Genomic DNA, 24621 nt, shown 5'->3' with positions numbered 1-24621 from the left:
AAGATTTTTTTTTGGATGCAGTATCTGTTTGTATGAAAATTAGAAATTAAACTTTAATAATTTCCTTGTACCAATGTTTGAACAATTTGTATTATGAAATACTTCATTTTAACAAAATTAGTAATAGAAATATTTCAAGGAATAAATTATGAAAAAACTCTGTGATCAATGATCTTGATTATTGAATAAAACCATTGCACCTTTACATGCTTATAATAAAATTACCCTTCACCTTTTAAAATCCCAACTCATTCATGAAGCTTTCTGTGTTATAAATTTTTATGATACCAAATATTATATAAATTTGCCCCATCAGATTTGCCATACTACCGACATTTCTAGTTAATACTTGAATAAAGTTTTGTGCAATATAAAATAAGTATTAATTTGCTTGGTTGAAAATGTTTCTTTGCTTCTGAAAGTATAAAAAAGATAGATTTCAGATGATAAAACTCACCTTGTCAGCATCTAATCGTCTCCCTTGATATGAGGTTCCTTGTGGGGTATCTACACTAACAGTCTACAAAAAATATGCAACAGCAGATGGGTTATTTGATAACATAGTATGTGAAAAATAATAGGAGGGAAGGGTTTGGCCATCACCAATACAATTGTATTTTACTTTGCATAAATACCACACAATAGAAACTTCATGACCTGCCCAACTTACACAAAAATAATTAAATTGCCTTCCAACCCCACATATATTTGTTTTCTTAAATAGCCCTTAGTTTTAATGTTATGCAATAATTACTTACTTTAAATGGTAATAAAGAAACAGCATACTCAAACAACAACCGCATTAACCTTTTGGAATAAAATATGAATTCATCTCTTGCAGTCTCTCTATTCCTGTAAAATGTAAGTATATAATTGATATGTGCCAAAGACTATGGATTTTTTCTGAGGAAACACAAATTTGAAAAAAATGAAAGAGATAGCTAACTGCTTTACAAGCTATTTTATTTTAGTCAGATAGCTTCTAAAAGAATAAGCTAAATAATTCAAATTTGTATTTAAATTGATTTTTAATGAAGAAAAATGTTCATTATACAAACTAGGTTTTTCTCATTGCTGAAGGCTGTATGGATGCCTATAATTGCTTACATCTTCTTAATTTGCACTTTGGTGGGTAGTTGTCACATTGGCAATCATTCCACATCTCCTTATTTATATAAAGGACATATAACATTAATAGGTAAATTCAAGTGTTGCCTCGAAGTCCTACCTTACAAATGTGTGTAATCCCTGAATCTGTGGGGTTTGTTCTAATACTTTCAGAGTGTCAGGTTTTTTACAACCATTGTCTGCAGAATGTGCCAGTTTGGACCTCAACTTGAAACCTCTCTGAAATTAATTTATCAATCCAAGTTTAATTATAAATCATTTGCTTCAATATCACAAGACTTTTTAATATTATAACCAACTATCTCGTATAATTTCTATTCAAAATGGCATGAATCAATGTAAACAAGCATCAGAAATAATTATGTGCATTTATTATAGGTACAAAGAGATTAATTATTGTGATTTCACTCTGAACAGATGTATGTATGAGATATCAAAATACCAGTAATTCCCATCCAGTCACATTATTAATTGAGCTTTTATAAACCGGATGCTCTGCAGGGCACAGCTTTATACGACCACAGAGGTCGAACCCTTAACAGTTGGGGCAAGTATGGACACAACATAGCTTTCTGACACAGAATGAATGTGGTCTAAGAATTTAAACTTAAACACTTAAAAATTTTAAATTGGACATTTACCTATTATGGTCCAATATCCAAAATCTAAATAAATGGTTAGATTCAGCATATCATAGAACCCCAAGAATTCAATTTTTGATGAAATCAAATAATGTTCAATTTTAGACCCTTTAGACCTCAATGTGGACCAATTTGATAACCGGGCCCAAACATTAAAAATCTAAATACATGGTTAGATTCAGCATATTGAAGAACCCCATATATTCAATTTTAGTTGAAATCAAACAAACTTTAATTTTGGACCCTGATTTGGACCAACTTGAAAACTGGGCCCATAATAAAAAATCTAAGTACATGTTTAGATTCAGCATACCAAAGAACCCCAAGAATTCAATTTTTGTTAAAATCAAACTAAGTTTAATTTTGGACCCTTTTGGACCTTAATGTAGACCAATTTGAAAACAGGACCAAATATTAAGAATCTATATACACGGTTAGATTCAGCATATCAAAGAACCCCAATGATTCATTTTTTGATGAAATCAAATAAAGTTTAATTTTGGACCCTTTTGGCCCCTAATTCCTAACCTGTTGGGACCAAAAACTCCCAAAATTAATAGTAACCTTCCTTTTGTTGTTTTAAACCTTGTGTTAAAATTTCATAGATTTCTATTTGCTTATACTAAAATTATTGCGCAAAAACCAAGAAAAATGCTTATTTGGAACCTTTTATTGCCCCTAATTCCTAATCTGTTGGGACCAAAACTCCCAAAATCAATCCCAACCTTCCTTTTGTGGTCATAAACCTTATATTAAATTTTCATAGATTTCTGTTTACTTATACTAAAGTTATTGTGCGAAAACCAAGAAAAAGGCTTATTTGGGCTATTTTTGGCCCCTTATTCCTAAACTGTTGGGACCAAAACTCCCAAAACCTTCCTTTTATGGTCATAAAGCTTGTGTTTAAATTTCATGGATTTCTATTCACTTATACTAAAGTTAGAGTGTGAAACCAAATGTCTTCAAACGATGATGATGACAACGTCATACCAATATATAAGACCAAAAAATTTTCAATTTTGCGGTGCTATAAAAACTCATCATAACTTCTGACTTTAATTTGTTGCTGTTTGTCCTTTGCAAACATCAATCATTATCAATCAAACATTCACCTTCAATAGGTTTTTCATGTTCATAAAGGCTAATTTCATACAGCCACTGCTCAATGTTAGATGAAAAGTGACTTTAAAAAGATGTTGATTTTCTCCCTAATTGTTTTTAAGTAAAAGAACTTAATATTAAATCAACTCTATATTTTCACATTTAAATCATTTAAATGGTTTGCTATATAGGACAGAAGCATTTTGTACTGTTCCTTGTTCTTACCTTTTGTAACTGACCATGGACATGCAACACAACCAACTGGATGGCAACAAGATTCTCTCCTCCTGTTAGTAAACCAATTAGGAACATGTATTGTTTTAACAATGGTTCAAACAACACCTGTTACGATGCATAATAATTTCTATTGAATTTTTTGTTTTTATTTCTCATTTGTAGAAAACAGAGAAGCATTTAAGAAGGCAGCAGGGGTTAACAACAGGATCACACAAATATACCATTAAAGTCAAGTTCCAACTAGTCATTTGGGCAAGATCAACTTACAGATGCAACATAATTTTTTTTACTTCAGATTATCGTTGAGATGACCAATGATAATCGGTTTATAACTACTTTACCTATGACGAAATTGTCAATTACATGTCAATGAACCATGTGCCCCCTTAGTTTTTAGTGATAATTTTTCATATCACTTCACTCCACTGAGAAAAGAAATTATCAGACAGCAAGATTAAATGAAAATTTCATAAAATAGCAATAAAACCTTTTACATAAGAAATAAAAGACCTAGGCAAAATCTTATCAAAATCTTATCAAAATCTTATCAATCTAGGCTGGGAATTTTATAACAGATTTAAGGGAAAAAATCTAAAAGCATTAACATTGAAAACATAAAAAGAATCTAAATTTGAGATTTTACCCCTGTTTGAACCTCTTATTTCACCTAAATGGCAAGTGCTATATCAATTCGGTGAATAATTCAAATGATGGAATTCAGTAAAAAAAATACCAAGTGAACAATAACTAAAATAAATCTTATGGTAAACATTTTTAAAATCAAACACAATAATTTAACAATTAATCTATTTGGGTCTCTTTGAGTTTTAATCCCAATAACCCATACATAAATGACATGGATCAATGTATTATAATGATACCTCTGGGTACAATGATATCTGCACTTGACATAGTAGGAGAAATCCAATGATCAAAGGCTGGTTTGACAAATGTATTATACTGTTTGAGAACACCCTCTAGTTCTCTTCCTCGTTCAGCTATGTCACGCTTCAATCGACGTGCCAGCCGTACATCAGAATCTGTATCTACAAATATCTTCATGTCCATTAACTGAAATGTATAAAACAATTAAGAGTTTGGTTAAAGGTTGTAAACAATGTACTTCCCTCATCCTTACAAATATGATGCATTACTATAATACTAGTTACAATTTCAAATGAATCACTTATAAAAATTTAAAGAATCTCCAATAGAAAAACTTAGAAAAATCTGCTACAACTTACTTTAAATGATTTTCTTGCTCCTTATCAATATCTTAAATTTCAGGAGCTATTCAAATTTTTAAAAATCTATATGGTTCTGGTTAGATGATCTGATTCTCAAGATTTGTTTTGTATTTTGAAAAACTGAGGCATATATAAAAACTTGTATGCATGCATCTGGAGAACTAAAATATTAATTTTAAATGTTTTATCTAGCAAAATTCTATAATTAATATGCATATTTCCGCTACAGATCATATAAACTTTCAAAATTATATATATTTCTTAGATATATTGTACTATCAATTAGCATGTATGTTATGTAGGTAATATATTGGCACTTGTTGATGTTTTTCACCAGCCATTCTGGTTATATTTACTGATAAGATTTTTCTAACAAATCTGAATTAATGTACAAACCAAAATAAAGGATTGTTTAATGAATTACATGATGATGAAAAATACAACGCCTTATGATTGCGGCATTTGCCTATTTTTGCTTACATCCACTTCATTTGAATTTTGGTGGAGAATTGTCTCATTAGCAATCATACCACATATTTTTTATTATGAATACAATTATCAATAAGGGGTACTTACATCTAATAATTCTTTATTCACAAAGCTCATTATACCTTCAAATATTACAACATTGGCACCATATATTGTTCTCTAAAATAATAAACAATATAATGCATACATATACATTTCAATTTATTTAACAGTAAACTGTGTAACATATAAATTCACCTTGATTTATTTTAAGAAAAGAAAATCATATGCAGTTCAATATCAAAGATCTATTAAAAACTGAAAGAAGTCATTTGCATTGAAAATGTAGATAAATCAAAACTTGTTATTCAGAAAATTGTTTATTGAAATCAAAGAAATATCTAAAAATAGCTCTAAATGATAGATGGCTCTTCTTCATATAGTTTCAGTATTATTTCACCGCAAACTTAGCTGCAAATAAAAGCAAATTATAAAAGGGAACTGGCAAGAATTATTTTTACATTTGTTATTTCGAAGCCTATTATAGTGGACTATGAAGAATGGGCATTGCTCATTGTTGAAGGCTGTAGGGTGATCTATAGTTGTTAATTTTTATTTCATTAGGTCTCTTGTGGAGAGTTGTCTCATTGACTATCATACTAGATCATCTTATTTTTATACATTAAAAAAAGATTGAACTTCAATGTAGGATTAGGATTTTCTAACAGTGATCTATGCCTATTTTCTTTTCTTTTTCCAAAATTCTGTAAGAACCATAACACCTAATGTATTGAACTGAAATAAATGACTACAATAAAATTTGCACATATCCCTGAACGAAACATCCAAAAATGACAACCCCTTTATTGAGGTCCACTACTAGGACCAGACACTAAGAGATGGTAGTGTAAAAATAGTTTCGTAAGGACATAATAATTGATATATTGTGCATGATATGTCTGCACAAGACCACAGGTAAACTGTTTTTTTTAAAATAGATCTTGCAAATAGCATAACCCAAGATAATTTTTAAGAGAATCGTATACCACTTAGCTTAACTTACTGTACTTTGATCTCTACTGTGTGTGATAAAGTTATAAATAGGAACTTCCACACTTTTACCCTCTTTTAACCTGCGTAGTGTGGCTATCAATAAATCAAAATCAAAGGCATCAGGATGATCAAAGTTGTATTCATTTCTATTTGCAGTCTCATGCATTTCTTCATTTAATACCTGCAAATATAATCATAATGTTCATATCTTATAATACAACTAATCCTATATGAGCAGGAGTGAATTAGCATGAATTTTTAGTAACTCATTGAATATATTTTTATGTTTGAATTCTTGAATTACTTTTTCTTTTTATTGTATTGACCTACAATATAAAGTAAATTCATTATTATGCCTGCCTGTATTAAACTGATCATCTTTAATCATCTTACTTCTTACATGAAAATGGTAGATCTCACATGGGATTTTGAAAAAGTGCTTTTAGTTTTCATAGATTGAAATCCAAGCACACATTTAAATGTACTAAGCAGAATGAACCCATACTGCAAAAGCCGGAAATGTAAAGGTGCAATAGAATTGATTAATTTGGGTTAAAAAAAAAGATAATGTAAACATCAAATGTAGTTAATCACCCCAACCAACATCCATAATTATATTTAATCACTGAACTAATTGAAAGTAAACCAACTTTCTATAATACGCCTGGTAACCATGGTTACAGTAGTTTTACCTTTTGCACTATAATCCTCCATAAAGTCATACTTACTTTGTAGAATGAGTCCAAACTCAGTAAACTGACCCAGGGAACATCTAAAGCTTCTATTATCTTCCTGGCCACAGTGGTTTTACCACTGGCACTGCCACCACATACACCTAGTCATATTTAATTACATGCATGTAAAAGATTCAAAGCATATGCTAGTTTTAAATACTAGGCTACTAGGTTTAACCTTATTCTATCAAAGAGATTTTTTGATGAATGAAATCATTTAATTGGTGTTTAAATGCATGAAAAACAATATCTTGACCATATGTTATTTGTTGGTGTTTGTCTTTGTTTATATTTCAATACAGAGGATTAAAGTGTTGGTGGTTGATGTGATCTGTTATACTGTGCTGTATTTTTGACAATTCCTGTAACCCTATTTTATGTCAAATGTATGTGAATTACAGATGGTTTCACCCTTGGGCCAGGTGAGATAAAAAGAGACCAAAAAAACAAAAACCTAACATGGCCCAATGAACTATGAGGTCAAGGTTAGGTGAACCCTGTCTGACAAACCTGTAGACCTTACAAGGAAATCCTACTCTTTATAGTTATCTTATTATTCATAGTAACTGAGAAATTCACATGACCAAAAAACATGGTCAAATGGTCAAGGCAAAAAAAACTGTACGACGGACAGGTAGACATTGCAAGGAACCAATATACCAAATACACTTTTATTATTACATGTACATGTACTTATAATAAGTGAGAAATTCACATGTCAGACTCAGAGAGAATCAGAGACGGTAAAGGTTTGAATTATTTGAGTTAGCTTATCACAAAAGACAAAGTTTCGATAGTGTACAGCTACTTATGTATTAGTATGAACAGCAGCTTGCATTTTAACAACCTTTCTTTGCTTCAACTAGTACCAGTATCTAGAGACCCCTCTATCATTCTATAATGTAAATACACTGGATATTGACTACAAAGTAACAGAATTGAAAAGTCAAAACATAGAGGAACTTTTTTTTGTACAGATATATACATTTAAATGTGTGTGTGTGTATGTGCCAATACATTTTCAAACTGAATACATAGTATTCTAATGCATCAATAATAAACAGATGAGATAAAATCTTACTAACCTATAACAAATGGTTCTTTCAATGATCCATGTGAATCATACCATGGAGGTCTACCAGATGTATATAAAGTTCTTAACCCTGACTGATAAACACGATGAGATTTAGATGATGTAGAGAAGGATATTTTTTTATTTATTCCTAACTTTGTTGGTGATTTTGGCCCTTTAAGTGGTGATTTTGGTCCTTTCAATGGAGATTCTGGAAAATTAGTGATGATGGTCAGTTCTTCTAATCCATGGTCCACTTCTTCTCCACTGCCACTACTAATTATACAAACATTAATCAATTCAATAAATATTTGATAAATAATATTTTTATTATGCATAAAACATGTAACAGGGACTTTTATCAACAGTTGTATCATGTTAATCTTTAATGGGGGACTTAATCAAAAGGTTTAGAAAAATCTTAAAAGTAAAACTTCCATTTGATTGCCAATTGCCAAAGATTTTGCTAGAGTATATTCCATGTTAATCAAAAAAGAAAAATGCAAGAATTCGAAAATAATTTATCAGTAAATCCCAATATGGTCCACAAGGTAGAATTATAGTTATCTTGTACCAAAGTCAACTCTTACCACTAAAAGCAAACTTGCAACTATGCTAAAAGAGGCGGCATAAGATACCATGAACATTAAAACTCATAGATAAAAAGAAATGACATGCCATGGCTAAAAAAGAAAAAGTAAAAAAGAAAAACCATAGTACACAAGACATAACATAGAAAACTAAAGACAAAGCAACACGAATCCCACATAAAACGTGGGGTGATCTCATGAAGGGTAAGCAGATCCTGCTATCTAGCACCATATAGCTAATTATTCAAATGCACTTGAATGTTGATAAATGTTGAATCTAAATTTTATTGATCGACTCACACAAGTCTGTAAAAAGTATATAATTTGAAAACTTGTCACACTGTCCAATTTGTAGCTTATTGCTCCTCAAACAATTATAAAATATTCATATATTGTACATTTTTAATGGAATTAAATTGCTGTGGTACGAGTTTACACTGGCAAGAATAAACATTTAACATTGGTACATGTTATCTTGCTTCCTACATGTACATGTTTAACCCCGCCGCAATTTTGCGCCTGTCCCAAGTCAGGAGCCTCTGGCCTTTGTTAGTCTTGTATGATTTTAATTTTTAGTTTCTTGAGTATAATTCGGAGTTTAGTATGACGTCCATTATCACTGTACTATTATGCATATTTTAGGGGCCAGCTGAAGGACACCTACGGGTGCGGGAATTCTCGCTACATTGAAGACCCATTGGTTGCCTTCGGCTGTTGTTTGCTCTATGGTCGGGTGGTTGTCGCTTTGACATATTCACCATTTTCTTTCTCAATTTTACATGTACGCAAGAACTACAATGTATAACTAATATACGTCCTTGATGTATGGTCACAGGCACTTGTTTCTATCCATTGGAAGAACCGCTATCAACGTATATATACGTTGATAGTGGGTCTTCCAATGGATAGAAACAAGTGCCTGTGTGTATGGTAAATAATGTTCAAAAAAGAGCAAGACAGTCAAGACAGTGTACAAATGTAGATAAAATTTCTACCAAAATTAACTAGGTATAGGCTAAATAAAGTAATGCCAACAGAAATTATCTTCATTAATTTACAAATAACACAGGAATATAATTTGCTGTAGAATCTTGAATATAAATCCTTGTAACTGTTAGACATGAAATAAATCAAATTTTGGGAAAATGCCAATAATCATGTATACAACTATACACAATACAACTATAACCTATACGCTGACGGAATCCATCCAGACAACCTTTTAGCGAAAACCTGGCTAAAGAAGATCGCTGAGCAAGCACAAATTAACTGTTGGTAATTGCTGTTGTTGTTTCAGTCAGCACGGGCTCTTCCGAGCTAAACTGAAGACCTCAACAGTAACCCAACATTTACAAAAGCTTGATACTCATAGAAAAATCTACAAGATGAAAATATTTACTTTGATAATAGCAGTGACCCTGATATATAACATTGGGCAATCCATCTTCAATGAAAAATCATGGGACCATCGTCACTTACTTACAAATCTACTAAACAACAAATGGTCATCAGCAGGCCGTAAACCGATGACATTACCAGTTAAGCCAAATAAGAACTATTCAATGGCAATACTAATTCTCCTCCTTGCAGGGGACATAGAGCAAAACCCGGGACCAAGAACAAAACAACAAAGCATCTACCCATGTGGACTTTGTGAACACCCAGTCACATGGAACTGTGAAGGAGTATGCTGTGATGACTGTAACATCTGGCATCACAAAACATGTATAGAACTATGTTCTGCAGACTACGACCTACTGCAAAGATCTAATGTACAATGGCTATGCTGTAAATGTGAAAGCATCAACGTTTCTACTTTCACTTTCCACAGTTACGAATTGAACACTTCAAACTATTATGATCCTTTAACCCACAACAGCACATTCGAATCAATTACGTCAAATGCATTCAGTCCACTTAAAACCAGCAGTCCAAAAGGAAATAATTCAATCAATAACAACACATCAAAGGGAAATAAGAGCAAAAACAGAACAAACAGCAGCAACGTATTCAACATACCAAAGAAACAAAACTTAAGAATCCTTACACTGAACTGTAGAAGCATCAAGGACAAGACATCTGAATTTTCAGCTGCAGTCAACTACATCAAACCTGACATCATCTGCGGCACAGAGTCTTGGCTGAAAGGTGAACATCCTGGAAAAAACCCAACTAAAGATGCAATTAAATCTAGCGAAGTTTTTCCAGAAAACTACACAGCCTACAGAAATGATCGAGGTACACTGGGAGGAGGTGTTTTCATCCTTGTACAAAACGACATTATTGCAATTGAAAAACCAGAGTTTGTAACTAAATGTGAGATAGAATGGGTAAAGATACAAATGAAAGACAAAAAAGATCTCACAATAGGCTCATTCTATATGCCACACAGAAACATGGAACACATAAAGGAATTAGATAAATCGTTAGACCATATTTCAAACAAAAATCAAACCATCATGCTAACTGGAGATTTCAACTGCCCAGACATAAACTGGAACACCATGTCAGTAAACCAAAATGCACAAGACAAGGAAATCCAAATAGCTCTAATGGAAGTTATCATATCACACTCACTAACACAGATACATGAAACACCAACAAGAGGCAATAACTTACTGGACATAGTGCTGACTTCAAACCCGTCACTCATCAAAACATCCTCTAATGCTCCAGGAATATCTGACCACGATATGATTGTAACAGACTGCGACACAAAACCACATTATCAGAGTAAGAAGCCACGCAAATGCTACATATACTCCAAAGCAAAATGGGAAGATCTACACAAAGACCTGACTATCCTTTCAACCAACATCATTGAAATGTATCATTCAGGTGCCACAGTACAGGAATTATGGGACAAGTTCAAGACAGACCTTTATTCTAACCTTGACAACCATATACCATCAAAACTCATCCGATCTAAAACCAGTCTACCCTGGATCAATCATAAAATCAGGAAAATGTTTAAAAAGAAAACAAGGCTATACCAACAGGCAAAGAAAACCAACAACTGGACCAACTACAGGCACTTCCAAAAAGAATGTAAGCGGCAAATCAGGAAAGCTGAGTATAACTATATTAATACCACAATCCTAGAAGGGCTAGAAAACAACAACTCAAAACCTTTTTGGAAATATGTAAAATCAAGGAAACAAACATAGGAATAGCACCCCTTAAAAGCAACGGCCACCTAATCAATGACAGCAAAGGGAAAGCAGAATTACTGATCAAACAATTCAGCTCAGTATTTACAAGAAATAAAGACAAAACTCTGCCAACAACATCAAAGCACATAAAAAGCACAATACCTCCTTTATACATAAATACAGATGGAGTCGAAAAGCTGCTGAAAAAACTGAATACATCCAAGGCATCAGGACCAGACGGCATACCAAACCGTATATTGAAAGAATGCTCAAAACAACTAGCACCTGGACTTACAATGATATTCCAAAAATCCATCAACACTGGTACATTACCAAGAGACTGGTTAAATGCAAACATATCAAGTGTCTTCAAAAAGGGAGACAAACATGCACCAGAAAACTACAGACCAGTATCCTTAACATCTGTACCATGCAAGCTACTGGAACATATAATCTGTAGACATATACTCAAACATCTAGAGAAGCACAGAGTACTTACATCACTAAACCATGGCTTCAGGTCAGGCTATTCCTGTGAAACCCAACTGCTAGTCACACTACACGACTTCATGAAAGCCTTCGACGCAGGAAAACAAATTGATGTAGCTATACTGGACTTCTCCAAAGCGTTTGACACTGTGCCGCACAACAAACTACTGCACAAAATGAACGAATACGGTATAAGAGGACCACTAAACAAATGGTTGGAGATGTTCCTAACCCAAAGGAAAATGAAAGCTGTCGTAGATGGGGAGGAATCAGAAGAAGCTTCAGTTGACTCCGGTGTACCACAAGGTACAGTACTAGGACCCCTTCTCTTTCTCTGCCACATAAACGACCTTCCAGATTCAGTACAATCATCTGTCAGACTTTTCGCAGATGACTGCCTCCTGTACAGGAACATAAATAGTCAACATGACCACACACTCCTACAACGAGACCTCCAAAACCTAGAAGTATGGGCCACAAACTGGGGCATGCGCTTCAATGCAAAGAAGTGCTACATACTTAGCATTAAGAATAAAAGCCAGAAGATGTACAGCCTAGACGGACATGTACTACAACAAGTCCAACACAACCCATATCTAGGCTTACAAATATCAGAAGACCTAAAATGGACCACGCACATCTCAAACGTTGCCAAGAAAGCCAATTCGACACTCGGCTTTCTAAGAAGAAATCTACGCTTCTGCCCAAAAGATTGCAAAAAGACCGCATATATATCATTAGTACGATCAACTATGGAATATGGTGCCATAATATGGGACCCATATACACAACATGATATAAATCAATTGGAAAGAATACAACGCAGAGCAGCTAGATTCATCACAGGCGACTATAGGTCTAGAGAAGAGGGGTCGGTCACCAAAATGCTAGCCGAGTTAGAACTAGACAACCTACAAACAAGAAGAACAAGTCAACGGCTAGTATTTCTGTACAAAGTGGTTGAGGGGTTGGTCCCAGCTATTAATCCCGACGATTTTCTTGTTAAAAGTAAACCCAAGAGGAAAATCAAACCTAAAACATTTGACAATTTTGTATGTGCCAATATAGTGACAAATTCAGTAAAGAACAATTCTAAGGCACTAGATACTATTCCAAGCAACACCGATCCCTATAAGAACTCATTCTTCGTCAAGAGTGTACTACATTGGAACCAACTAGAGGATCGTATTGTATGCGCAGATACAGTTGAGAGCTTCAAGGCTGCTCTCCAACACCGCCAATAGGTGTCTCTCTCTCCCGTTGAGTAAAAACCAGAATTGGTATCTTCAACGTACACATACAGATACATGTAGAATTGCACGTGGCTGCTGGACAGGGAACATGCATTACTATTGGCTTATTTCTGTTTAATAATTAAAGTAATCATCAATTGGGAAAGTTATTTTTCACATATACCTATCTGAAATACAACTATTTGATCTGGGATTCTCGAATTTTAAAGCTGGTTCCATTGTTTATTTTTCCAAGAATTTAGAGTTATCGCCCCTGTCTTTTACATCCGCTTCCTATCTCCAACATCAACAGTCCACATCATGGGTCTTTTAGATAGGTTTGGTGACTCTGGTTCAGCAACTTTTATGCGTCTCTTCTCTGCGTTGTTTTATGGATTTTCATCTTTCCTGATTATAGTTGTCAATAAAATAGTGCTCACTACATACAAGTAAGTTACAGTCACTCAATAACCGAGGTGAGGGTACAACTTCAAGTCAAATCGGCACCTAGTTAAATCAGCCTCTGGTCAAATCGACACATATTTATAGTCAATTCGGCATTTATCACTAAATCTAAAATGTGTCCTATGATATGACAGTTGGTGTGTCATGAATAAAGAGCGAACTAGGTTCCTATGTTAATACACCTTATCGCTAATCCCGGCTGACCCGGCTGCTTGAACTTTTGACGCATACAACAATTACTTTTCCATTGCGGCGTCAGATATTTTGTTTTATGATGTCAAAATTTTACGGGAACCTGTGTGATATCCGGTAATGGCAGACAAATAGGGATAAGGTGTATGTACTTTTGTTTGTCTACGTCGGAACATCAATGATGTCGGCGTGGGCGGAAATAAATTTATATGTTATTAAATGGTATTTCTATATATGTCCTATTGCCACTACATGGCGAGTGACAGTTCTGGAAATCTCTGAATTGATATTCACTGACAGAATACACCTTATCAAACATTTGTCAAATACGCTGTAACCATATTTGTAAATCTGTTCTGCTTGACCAGAAAGTCTTTCATGCTTGAGCTTTTGACTTCATACAGCAATCACTTTACCTTTGCAGCGCATACCTGTCAACTGACCCGTATTCTGCGGGTGTGACCCGAGATTTTCACGATTCTGAGGGATCACCCGGGACACCTGCCGGGTCATTGAAATAGCCCGTGAATTCCGAAAATGACCCGATTTCACCCGTATTTTTTAGCCTTGAGATTGATTTTCATAAGTAATATTCCTTTGAAATACCAACAAATTCATAGTTCTTCCATGAACAGGCAGTTCATCTAGCTATGTAAACTGTCAAATTAAGTGACCCATTAAGTGCATGGCTTCACTTGACAGCTTTGGTGTCAAACACACTGTTAATTAACACCAATTACCTTAGCTTTAGGTCGTAAATAAATTGCACTACTGAACTAGAGTTACTTCCCCTTATTTGTCACCATTCAAAATTATTCCTTATATAAATTTACGTTTTATGGGTGAAAAAGATTAAATCATAAAAATATAAAATTCAAATACATATTGAAAAATAACTTTTCATTATTTTTATACCTTTATACAATTTAAAAAAAAAAAGTTGAAAATTATTTTTTACATTTATACTTCTTTTTTAAAACTGTATTACTATATTTTATCATAGTCTAATTTGCTTATCAATTGGGGGATGAATGTTCATACATGTATTACCTCTACATGGTATGTCTAAAGGCTACATAACCAGTAGTCTCATTTTAAAATCACATTTCAAAAACAAGTTTTAGATGATGACATAAAGTAAAGAACATAAGACTGTGTTACACAAATTTATAAAAATCTTTAAAAGTCCAATGAAATAATAATAAATAAGATTTAAAATGACTTAACCAAGTGAACATGCATTGATGTTTTGGTATCTTTGATATACATTGTAAGAAAATGTACCATAAATACTGAAATTCAGCTCGAAAAGGTTCGTACGCGTTATGACCTGAGATTTGATTCTTCAATGCAGGTCATGACCTGCATTTTTATCGTCACAGGTTGACAGGTATGCAGCGTCAGAAATTTTCTATTATGACTTAAAAATTTCACACTTTTGTGATGTCCAGTAATGGCAGACAAATACCCTAAAGTATAAATTAACTGAATCATTAACGAACTTGTTAACTTAAGTGTCTATTTGGTGTTGGCATTTATAAATGAGTATGAAAATGATATGGATTTTCAACCCAGGGTACAAGCCAAATCGACTCTATAGAGATAAAGTCAAATCTGTGGCTGTGCATGGTTAAATCGGCATCTGGTCTAATAGCATACCTGCCAACTGACACTATTTGCGGGGTATTTCCCCCATGGTTCCAAATGAACATTTTGAAAGAGCGATTTTGTTCACAATTTTACAATTGATTTTACAATGGCAATGGGCTTATTGGAGTATGTAGAAGCCAAAACACAACATTACAATGTATTTGAAGGCCCCTTGAAGGTTTTGTAGGACTATAAGAGCCGTCTTGCACGCAAAACCCCCATGGCCATTTTGAAAAGTTGGCAGGTATGTAATAGACATCTATTTATAGTCAATTCGGCATCCAATGATTTGATAAATGTATACGTATATATAAATATTTCTAAAATATGTATGTATAAATGATCTTTCAAATTTTTAATTATATTGAAATTTTTTGGGGTTAAAAAACTAACCAGTCTAAATTATGAACATGTTGAAAGGCTATACTTTTTTTTTGCTTCACAGTTAGGGACGACATCAAAAGATCGATGTATGATAAAAAACTTAAATCAAATAGTTTGAGGGGGGTGGGGTCAACATTGCTGCAAGTTTTGTTAATCTAAAATCCATTTTACATATATCCCTATTGGTCAATCAATTTTTTACCAAATTAAGTTAAGAGGGGGGTGTGGGGGTCAGTGAAAAAACTATGTGAATTTAGTTTTTTTTAACCTTATTGAACTTTTGATGTCGTCCCTTAGGCATAAAAGAAAAAAAGTAGAATAGCCTTTCATTGAATTGTCCAAGTGTTCTGTGTTCAGGGTTTGACCCCAGTGTGGTCTATTAGATCAGGCGGCACTTTTTTATTTTTTTTGTAATTCATTAATTTGTCCAACTGTTTAGGGTTCAACCGCTGCAGTCTTATAAGCCAGTGCTCAGCAAAGCATTTTATCTCAAATGCATAGATTTCATTTTGATATATATCAGCTGACAACAGAGCAATAATTTTCTTAAAGAAATATTTTTTGTAGTTAATTTCAATCAGGTTCCACTAAAATAATTTACGTTAAATAATAAATATGGAAAAACTGATTAACAAATAAGTTGTTCCAAATATTACAGGTATCAAAAGTGTCCAAATTAGACATTTAATACTTAGTTTTAGATGAGTGATTATGGCAAACTATCTAGTGTGAAATTGTTGTTACTTCTTTTAAGGAAATAGTTTTTACTGTCACTTTAAATCACTGTACAAACATGTATTTAAAACAAGTTTTGATTATCTGTCTGTTAGCAAAGATTTAACAAAGTTATCTACATTTACCATTAGCCATTTCCTTTATTGAATAAGATACAGATGTTTTATTTACATTTTTGTTTATACTTTAATTTTTATTGATAAATAGTATTAAAGGGACAACTCAGTGACCTGTTTTTTTTTAATTTGTTAGGTAGTTACTTATTCTAAAAAGGATGTATTTAGTTTTACTATAAACTCTTATAATTGCTCTGCTGATTTTGATAAAATCCTGGTAATTTAACATGTTCAGATCATTATGTGAATATATGATATAATAAAATCTGATTTGAAGGGCGAAAGGTTGATTTCATAACATTCCCCTTTTTGAACTTCAGTGGATTGTTGTCTCATTTGCAATCATACCACATCTCCTTATTTTAATATTTAAATATCTTTTTGACTATATATTTACTCTGGGTAAGTTACCCTGAAAAATAGTATAATCTGCTTTAAAGCTAGCCTGTGCATGCAGACACATGCAATAGACATTATATACCTCCCTATTTTATCTGCCTTATTTATTAACAGGCTAAATTACATAAGGTATTGATTGAAAGCTACATTGCCAACTACCCCAGATGTGACTGATTTTTATTTTCCATTATGGCCATGATGTTTTTTGGTCTGTGTGTCCGTTGTTGGTTCTTTCGTTTGGATGTCTGTCTGTTCATCTGTCCCACTTCAGGCTAAAGTTTTTGGTCGGGGTAGTTTTTGATGAAGTTGAAGTCCACTCTTCTTGAAACTTAGTACACATGTTCCCTATAATACAATTTTTCTAATTTTAATGCCAAATTAAAGTTTTTACCCCAATTTTACGGTCCCCTAACATAGAAAATGATAGTGCGATTGGGGGCATCTGTGTACTTTGGACACATGCTTGTTTTTAAAAGAAGTTAACATAGATCAGTCACTGGTGGTTCAAAATAACCTTTTTTCATTTAAATTATGGCTTTAAAATAGTATTCTTTTTGTTACATGTACTAACCAACAATTAATTAAAAAAGTAGAAATTTATTAATTTGTTTAATGTATTGTAGATTTCCATCATATCAGTGTTTGGCTCTTGGGCAGGTAAGTTAACTTTTAATATCTCAACAAAGTTAAACATGGAAAGGAATTCAAACAGTGAAATTTGTCAAAAATGTACCTTCTAGATCTCCTTATGACCATTTGTTTAAATGAATACATATTCGTAGAAAAACAACTTGTCAATCCAAATTTTCAAGGATGAAAAGGCTATGGCAAGCAAAAATATTAACACAATTTAACATATCTTACTTGGGGAGGGGAGTTAAATAAGATTTTTTTCATACTCTCCATCATATATATTATATTAAACAGATTTTTAGTTGGACATTTTATATAATCATAATGTATTATTATTTTTTTAACAGATGGTGACAGGCATTGTTGTGTTATTTTTTGCCAGACAACTAAGTATTGTAGATTTCCCAGGATTCAGTACAGACATATTTAGAAAGGTAAATAACAGAACACAAAAGAAATGTAACATTTAGTAAGCATTGTCCACAATACTTATATTGATTAAAAAAATCATGGTTTGAATTCCTTAGTAAAATTTAAGAGATACCAGTAACTAGTCTAATTAGTTATCAAAGGTACCAGGATTATAATTTAGTACGCCAGACGCGCGTTTCGTCTACATAAGACTCATCAGTGACGCTCACTAGTCTAAGACATGGAGTCAACATTTATTAAAACGTCCACAAGATGGGAAATCGAATAACAACAGATCTCTAAAGGAGTAGGTGACCTGTTGCAAGTCACATTTTTTAGCCTTACCCAACATGCTATCATTACCACTTAGCAAATTTTCTTGACTTTCTTGTAAGTCCACTTAATAACTATGTACATGAAATATTTGTCTCTTTACATGAAGCGATTGTCATAGACTACATATATTGACTTAATTTTTGTCTAATTACAATAAAACAAAAATAATTACAGGACAGGCACTACACTGTTTGTGATCACTGAAATCCTAGAATAAAGGTTTAGCAACACTCAAAGTACAATTGAAATAGACCTATCTCATCAGAGATGTATACATTCACATTTAAAAAAAAAAAAGATGAAATGAACTGATAAATGCATAAAGAAGTAAACATGGAGAAAAGATCTTTTATTTTTATTTTCAGATATGGCCTTTGCCTTTATTTTTCCTTGGAAATCTGGTGCTGGGTTTAGGTGGAACCCAAAAATTAAAGTTAGTATATTTTTGAATGCAGAAAACAAATTCATTCAAGGAGTATCTCATGTACACTTAGCTCTTGCTATGAATGTAATCACACTTTTAAACGAAATAAACAATATAAATGTCAATGCAAAATGGATAAAAAAGATAAAAAAAGGTCAAACCAAGTGTTTGAATTTTGTTTCACCTGCGACAACATTGTTTTAGCAAGACTTAGGTGTGCTGATTCACATGTCAGTGGTTGGGGTTGTCAGCATTTGTTGATAAAGACTGATAAACGTCAGTTCAAGCTAATGATAAGTCAATTATAATTAATATGCAGCTCTATAAGCATTGACACATCTCATTCCATGGAGACTATTTGTCCATAGACTTCTCTGTCATGGTTTATTGACTATGAAACTTTTGCTTGATCTACATTTGAAAGTTTGATTAGGTTATTTTAAGGTTAAGTTGATATTTGGTATGCTATTGTATTAGCATTAGTACATCTAATTTCAATGGAGATTTTTTACCCACTCGTTCAGTCATAGTAAATTGATGTTGAGACTATTGCATAGTTTATATGCTAAGTTTGTGAGTATGACAGTTTAAAGGTGAACCACTAATGATAAGTCAGTGATATTTGCATATCTTATTTCCTTGGTTATTATTTGATCTCACCCTTCATCTTGAATGTCAGTGTGATAGCTAAATAATGTACTAACTTAAGACTCTGTCATATCTTTTTATGTCTGTTTGCACCTTACAGATATTTCACAGTTAATGCACATGACCCAAGAATGTGTCTTGACTTTGACCAAATGTTTCAAATAAAGATATCATTCAAAGCTGATTTATGTCTTGAAACGACAACAAGACATGCATCAAGATTTTTCAGCCTAGGTCACTCATTCTCTCTGGCTTCCTCTACAAATAAAAAATGATCGCCACAAATAGCCAATAGTGCTGGGTGCCATTAAACACCAACAATCATTCAATTACTTTTAACCAACTTATTTTCACAGAAACTTTTTTTTCGTCTTTAGCTCATTCTTGCGATTTAATTTTGTGATTTTCAAACTACTTTGAAACTAGATGTATTTATAAAGTAAGAAAAGATCCTAGTTTTACATAGTTACAGTGATTAAAATTTGTGTTTTTTTTCCTACTCACAAAAGTCACAAAACTGAATTGCTCTTGACAATAAGTTGGTTAACAGTAATAATGTATCATGAAATTCATCTTAGGTTATTATCATGACTAACTCTCATCCAAGATCATGTCTATTATTGTCATAAATGGTGAGGTCATATCTTGTAAATGTGTTGAACTGTATTCATGTGGTGTCTTCCTCGAATGCCAACATTTTATATGTAACCTATTCCTTGAATGCCAACAAAAATATTTCAATGGATGATTATATAATAACAATAGGCGTTTTTATAAGTATTTACCTGTTAAAAATAATTAGTGAACTTGACAAAATTGCAACATTTTATCACTTTTTGATTAGAAAAAAATCGCAATTTTAGGGTTAAAATTATTATGAATTTAAAGAAATAAAATGAAAACATTTTATGACTTTTTATTGAAAAAAAAATCAAAATTTTGAAATGGAAATGTTTATCAACATAAGAAAAATTAGAAATATTAAAGACATTTAAGTTAAATACAATTATTTCAAACTAAAAAATGGTATTAGAGATTTATCTAATTTCATATCATTTCGTATAGTTTCATGTACATGTAAGTATATACATGAACTATATGAAGATTTCAATTAAACAGTAATTGTTAATTAAACTTTAAAAATCATCAGAAATAATTAAGTAAATTTTATAACTTCCAAACTGGCACTCTGCAAAGCTTGAAGAAAATCCATAAAATAGGGTAACAAGAATTCATTCTTAGTGGCATGATTTTTTTATTAGTATTCAGTGGGTTTGTACTATCTGTCCGTAACTGCAAGTACTCTCAGATCTGTACTTAATGTCTTTTTGTTGTTCGTATAAAAAGTACACGGCCACGTCCACTCTGTGTAATATTTCTATTTGTATCCATCCGATGAGTTAAAATTGAGAATTGAAATGGGGAATGTGTCAAAGAGACAACAACCCGACCAAAGAGCAAACAACAACTGACATGTATTTTTCATTTTTTATATGCTGTACTGTTACAACACTGTCCCAGGTTAGGGGAGGGTTGGGATCCCGCTTACATATTTATCCCCGCCACATTCTGTATGTATGTGCCTGTTCCGAAGTCGGAAGCCTGTAATTTACCCCTTACCAATATCTATTTATGAATCATGATCTACAAAAAAGGGTGAAGTATTATGACAAAGAAAAATATCCTGAACAAACTGAACATACTAAAACATAAAATCAAACACATCAAACAAAGTTACAAGAACTTCTATCAATATGGGAGTATATTAAAGCACACACAACTATAGAAATATTGAAAAAAAAACTTCAAAATCCAAAGAAGCAGTTATAGAATTTGTGTTAACTGGAATTCCTGACAATATGACTATGTACATGTTGAGTTTGTGATGCAAGACTTTTCAAAGTTTCATTTTAAGAAAATCCATATTTGTTGAAGCATTTACAGCAAAAAATTATTTTCAACGACTTGTAAAACATAAATAAGATATTACCTATCTGTTTAATTAGTATGATTGTTTTCATAAGCATGCACTTTTGTTGTGATAACTTCTTGCACCTATTCCTCGAACGCCAACATTATTTTACAGGTAAATAGTCGGTATATCAAAGGATGTTGGCATTCAAGGAATAAACCATTCATGTCTGAGTCATTTGAGAAACACTTTTTCCATTTATTAGTCATGAATTATCTTCAATCCACATTTTGCAGGTCATGGTCTTTATTTCAAATTATTGAAATCATTTGACAGCTCCATTAAATTCTGCTATTGTTTCATATTCGCTGTGATTTGTGGGTAATACTGTCACTTATTTCACATTTATTGACTTTTTCAGCTTACCTATGTTCATAATACTCAGAAGATTTACCATACTGTTCACTATGATTGCAGAATATTATGTCTTGGGGTAAGTATGTACCAGTAGATAATACATTGTTTAATGGTAGGTAACTGTTTCATCAGTTTCATCATACACAACCTTTATCACAAATATTCCTGTTAGTTCATATTTTTATTTTTAGAATTGGAAAGTAATGGATATGGCATAATAAAAATGTAAAAGGATGTTTGCTCTGCTTTTTAAAGACGCTTATAAATTAGTAGTATGTAAATAACAGAACTTAAAAACAGAAATAAATAAAATTCTATGACCTTGTTTTTGAGATATAAACAGTTGAAAATTTGGAGGGAAGTGAGTCCCTCTTTATTTTTCATACATTCAACATTGGCTCCTGTTTTCTTAAAAAAAATTATGAAGAATAATAAGTATTTTATAAGATTTTCTAAAAGTGTTTCATAGGCTCTCATACCACATCTTCTTATTGCCTTGTTTACACATACATTTAATTCAAATTGAATTCGATAATCGCGTTTACACACACTTCTTCTTTTAATTTGAATCGAATTTGAATTAGCTTATTCGCATTATCCAATTCGCATTAGCAATGCGTTTTCGTTAATATGAATTAGTTAACGTCGTTAGAACAAAAAGCGAATGCAATTCGTATTAAAATTTATGTTAGGACGTAACACGTTTTGAATTTGAATTAAACTAATTTGAATAAGTTAATGCAATTCTAATTCGAATTATGTGTGAATGAGGCATATATCTATCTTAAACTATATCATGTTTACGTTATAGAATTGTAGGGGTAAGCAAAAGGAATTTCTTGCTCCTTAAAATTGAAAAAAAACAATAGATGATTTTCTTAGTATAGTTTATGCTTCTGGTCAATTTTTTTGTAAATGCAGATATTAAAAATTGTTTTATGGACTTTGCTTTAAGCAGAAAATAGTCTTTTGTTTTTTGATTTTGGTGAATATAAATTTGTTGGCATCCTTAATCTACTGATTTGATTATTTTCAGTGTAAAAGCATCAAGAACAATTCAGATGACTGTATTCTTAATGATCTTTGGAGCACTGGTGGCGGCTAGGTAAGTTATTAAGGTAAGGTTTGCATGAAACCTGGATTTTTTTCTTAGTGATATTATACCAATATGATACATCATTTTGTTCAGGGAGGAGTACCCAATAATTTAATGAAGAAAAATCGAACATCGCCCGTCCCGTTTTTTCAGGTGAAAAGCTCAAAATTCCGATTTTTGACGTTTTTTAGGGAAAATTGTATTTGAATTTATCTGAAATAATAATGTATGCGAGTGACTATAAAAAAATAAAACTAAATAAAACATGCATAAATAATTGTGGTCCATTCATTAATAATAAATTTTAATTAAAAATATCCTAAAAAAATCCTAAAAACAAGATTTTTTTTTATTTTTGGGTTAAAAAAAACGTTGCCATGGCAACAAAAAGCCAAAAATATCCCTTTTCCGGGTCCACCGTTTTTGTAAAAAACGGTGAACTTAAGGAATTAACTATTTGCATTATAATGAGCTTATAAAATTGATATGTCCCCGAACTCGTTTTTACGGAAATGGCCGTTATATGTGTTCATCTTGTCATTTCTGTAAAACACAAAAATATTTTTTTTGTTGATCTGCATCTGCAAATAAGAAAGTCATCTTTAATAGCATCTTTTTACAAAGAATCATTTTGTCTTGTAACACTTTGGGATTGACCATAATCAATGAGAGAAAACAGTGATTAACTTAGGGATGACATCAAAAGATCAATGTAGGATGAAAAACTTAATTCAAATAGTTTGGGGTTGGGGGGATAAAAGTTGCTGCAAGTTTTGTTAATTTGACATCGATTTTACAAATATCCATATCGGTTAATCAATTTTCCCAAATTAAGTTAAGAGGGGGAGGGGAGGGTCAGTGAACAAACTGTGCATAAAGTTTTTTTTATTTTTTATCCCACATTAAACTGTTGATGTCGTCCCTTAACTTGTATGCCCACAACTATCAGTCGGAAGGGGAGGTGTTTAACTTTGGACATACTTGTGTATTAATACATGTACAAGACTCTGATTTTGAAGGAAACACTTATATTCTTTCAGTGCTTCAAACTGTAATATTTTAAATCTTAGAAAAGCATTCAAATTGCCATTAAAAATAATGAAAATTGCTTCATTGCCACATGTTTGGTAAATTGTTTGGATGCAGCAATTGGATTAAAAGACATCAGTTTTGACGTTAGTAAAGTCATTTTCAGCAGCCGTGTTTATTCCATTCATTTAAATCTAGACATCAACAAATATTTATGACTAAGCAGGGGAAAGCCTCGCAGTAGAAAGATAGATTACTGGTATGATTTGTCCAATTGTTACACATGATGTTCAGATTTGGGGTCTTTGACCAAACAAACAAACTACATGCTCCTATACATGATGAAAGATGAAACAGACGATGGCCTCGGAATACAAATGACCAGCCGCATATGTATTGTTGATATTTAAAATAAGAAATGCAGTTATAGACCTGTAATATGAAAATCTTCCACATTTCAATAAATTAAAATCAGTTCAATGAAGGTCACAGGAGTAACGGCACTGTAGTTGAGGAATCCCCATCGTCAATTGGCGATTTGATGTTCGCAAATGCAGTTTTACTGTCCACGCGTTGGGGAGACAGTAAAACGGAAATTTGCGACCGTCAAATCAAAATTGATTGTGGTTA

At 32.5% G+C, this 24621-nt stretch overlaps 2 protein-coding genes across 5 annotated transcripts in view; one reads left to right on the top strand and one right to left on the bottom strand.

Annotated features, from left to right (window-relative positions):
• LOC139503268 (uridine-cytidine kinase-like 1) overlaps positions 1-13475 on the bottom strand; it is a 22917-nt gene extending 9442 nt beyond the window's left edge. For both annotated transcript variants that reach the window (XM_071293040.1, XM_071293032.1), the window contains exons 1-10: positions 13329-13475; positions 7695-7957; positions 6604-6710; positions 5886-6056; positions 4931-5002; positions 3989-4178; positions 3096-3157; positions 1229-1347; positions 759-852; positions 458-520 (exon numbers count right to left, since the gene is read on the bottom strand). In XM_071293040.1, coding sequence (XP_071149141.1) covers positions 458-520; positions 759-852; positions 1229-1347; positions 3096-3157; positions 3989-4178; positions 4931-5002; positions 5886-6056; positions 6604-6710; positions 7695-7957; positions 13329-13384 — 1197 coding nt within the window. In that variant the 5' untranslated portion in view covers positions 13385-13475. The remainder of the gene's footprint in view (positions 1-457; positions 521-758; positions 853-1228; positions 1348-3095; positions 3158-3988; positions 4179-4930; positions 5003-5885; positions 6057-6603; positions 6711-7694; positions 7958-13328) is intronic.
• LOC139503409 (solute carrier family 35 member D2-like protein) overlaps positions 13419-24621 on the top strand; it is a 24850-nt gene continuing 13647 nt past the window's right edge. For all 3 annotated transcript variants that reach the window (XR_011659098.1, XR_011659095.1, XM_071293191.1), the window contains exons 1-6: positions 13419-13593; positions 17709-17742; positions 18066-18152; positions 18831-18898; positions 21871-21942; positions 22903-22971. Coding sequence is in view for 1 of the 3 variants with exons in the window: in XM_071293191.1 (XP_071149292.1) it covers positions 13466-13593; positions 17709-17742; positions 18066-18152; positions 18831-18898; positions 21871-21942; positions 22903-22971 (458 nt within the window). In the remaining 2 variants the exon portion in view is untranslated. The remainder of the gene's footprint in view (positions 13594-17708; positions 17743-18065; positions 18153-18830; positions 18899-21870; positions 21943-22902; positions 22972-24621) is intronic.

The sequence above is a fragment of the Mytilus edulis genome, chromosome 1 (assembly GCF_963676685.1).
Source record: "Mytilus edulis chromosome 1, xbMytEdul2.2, whole genome shotgun sequence".
NCBI lineage: Eukaryota > Metazoa > Mollusca > Bivalvia > Mytilida > Mytilidae > Mytilus > Mytilus edulis.
This window is presented reverse-complemented; position numbering and strand designations above follow the sequence as displayed.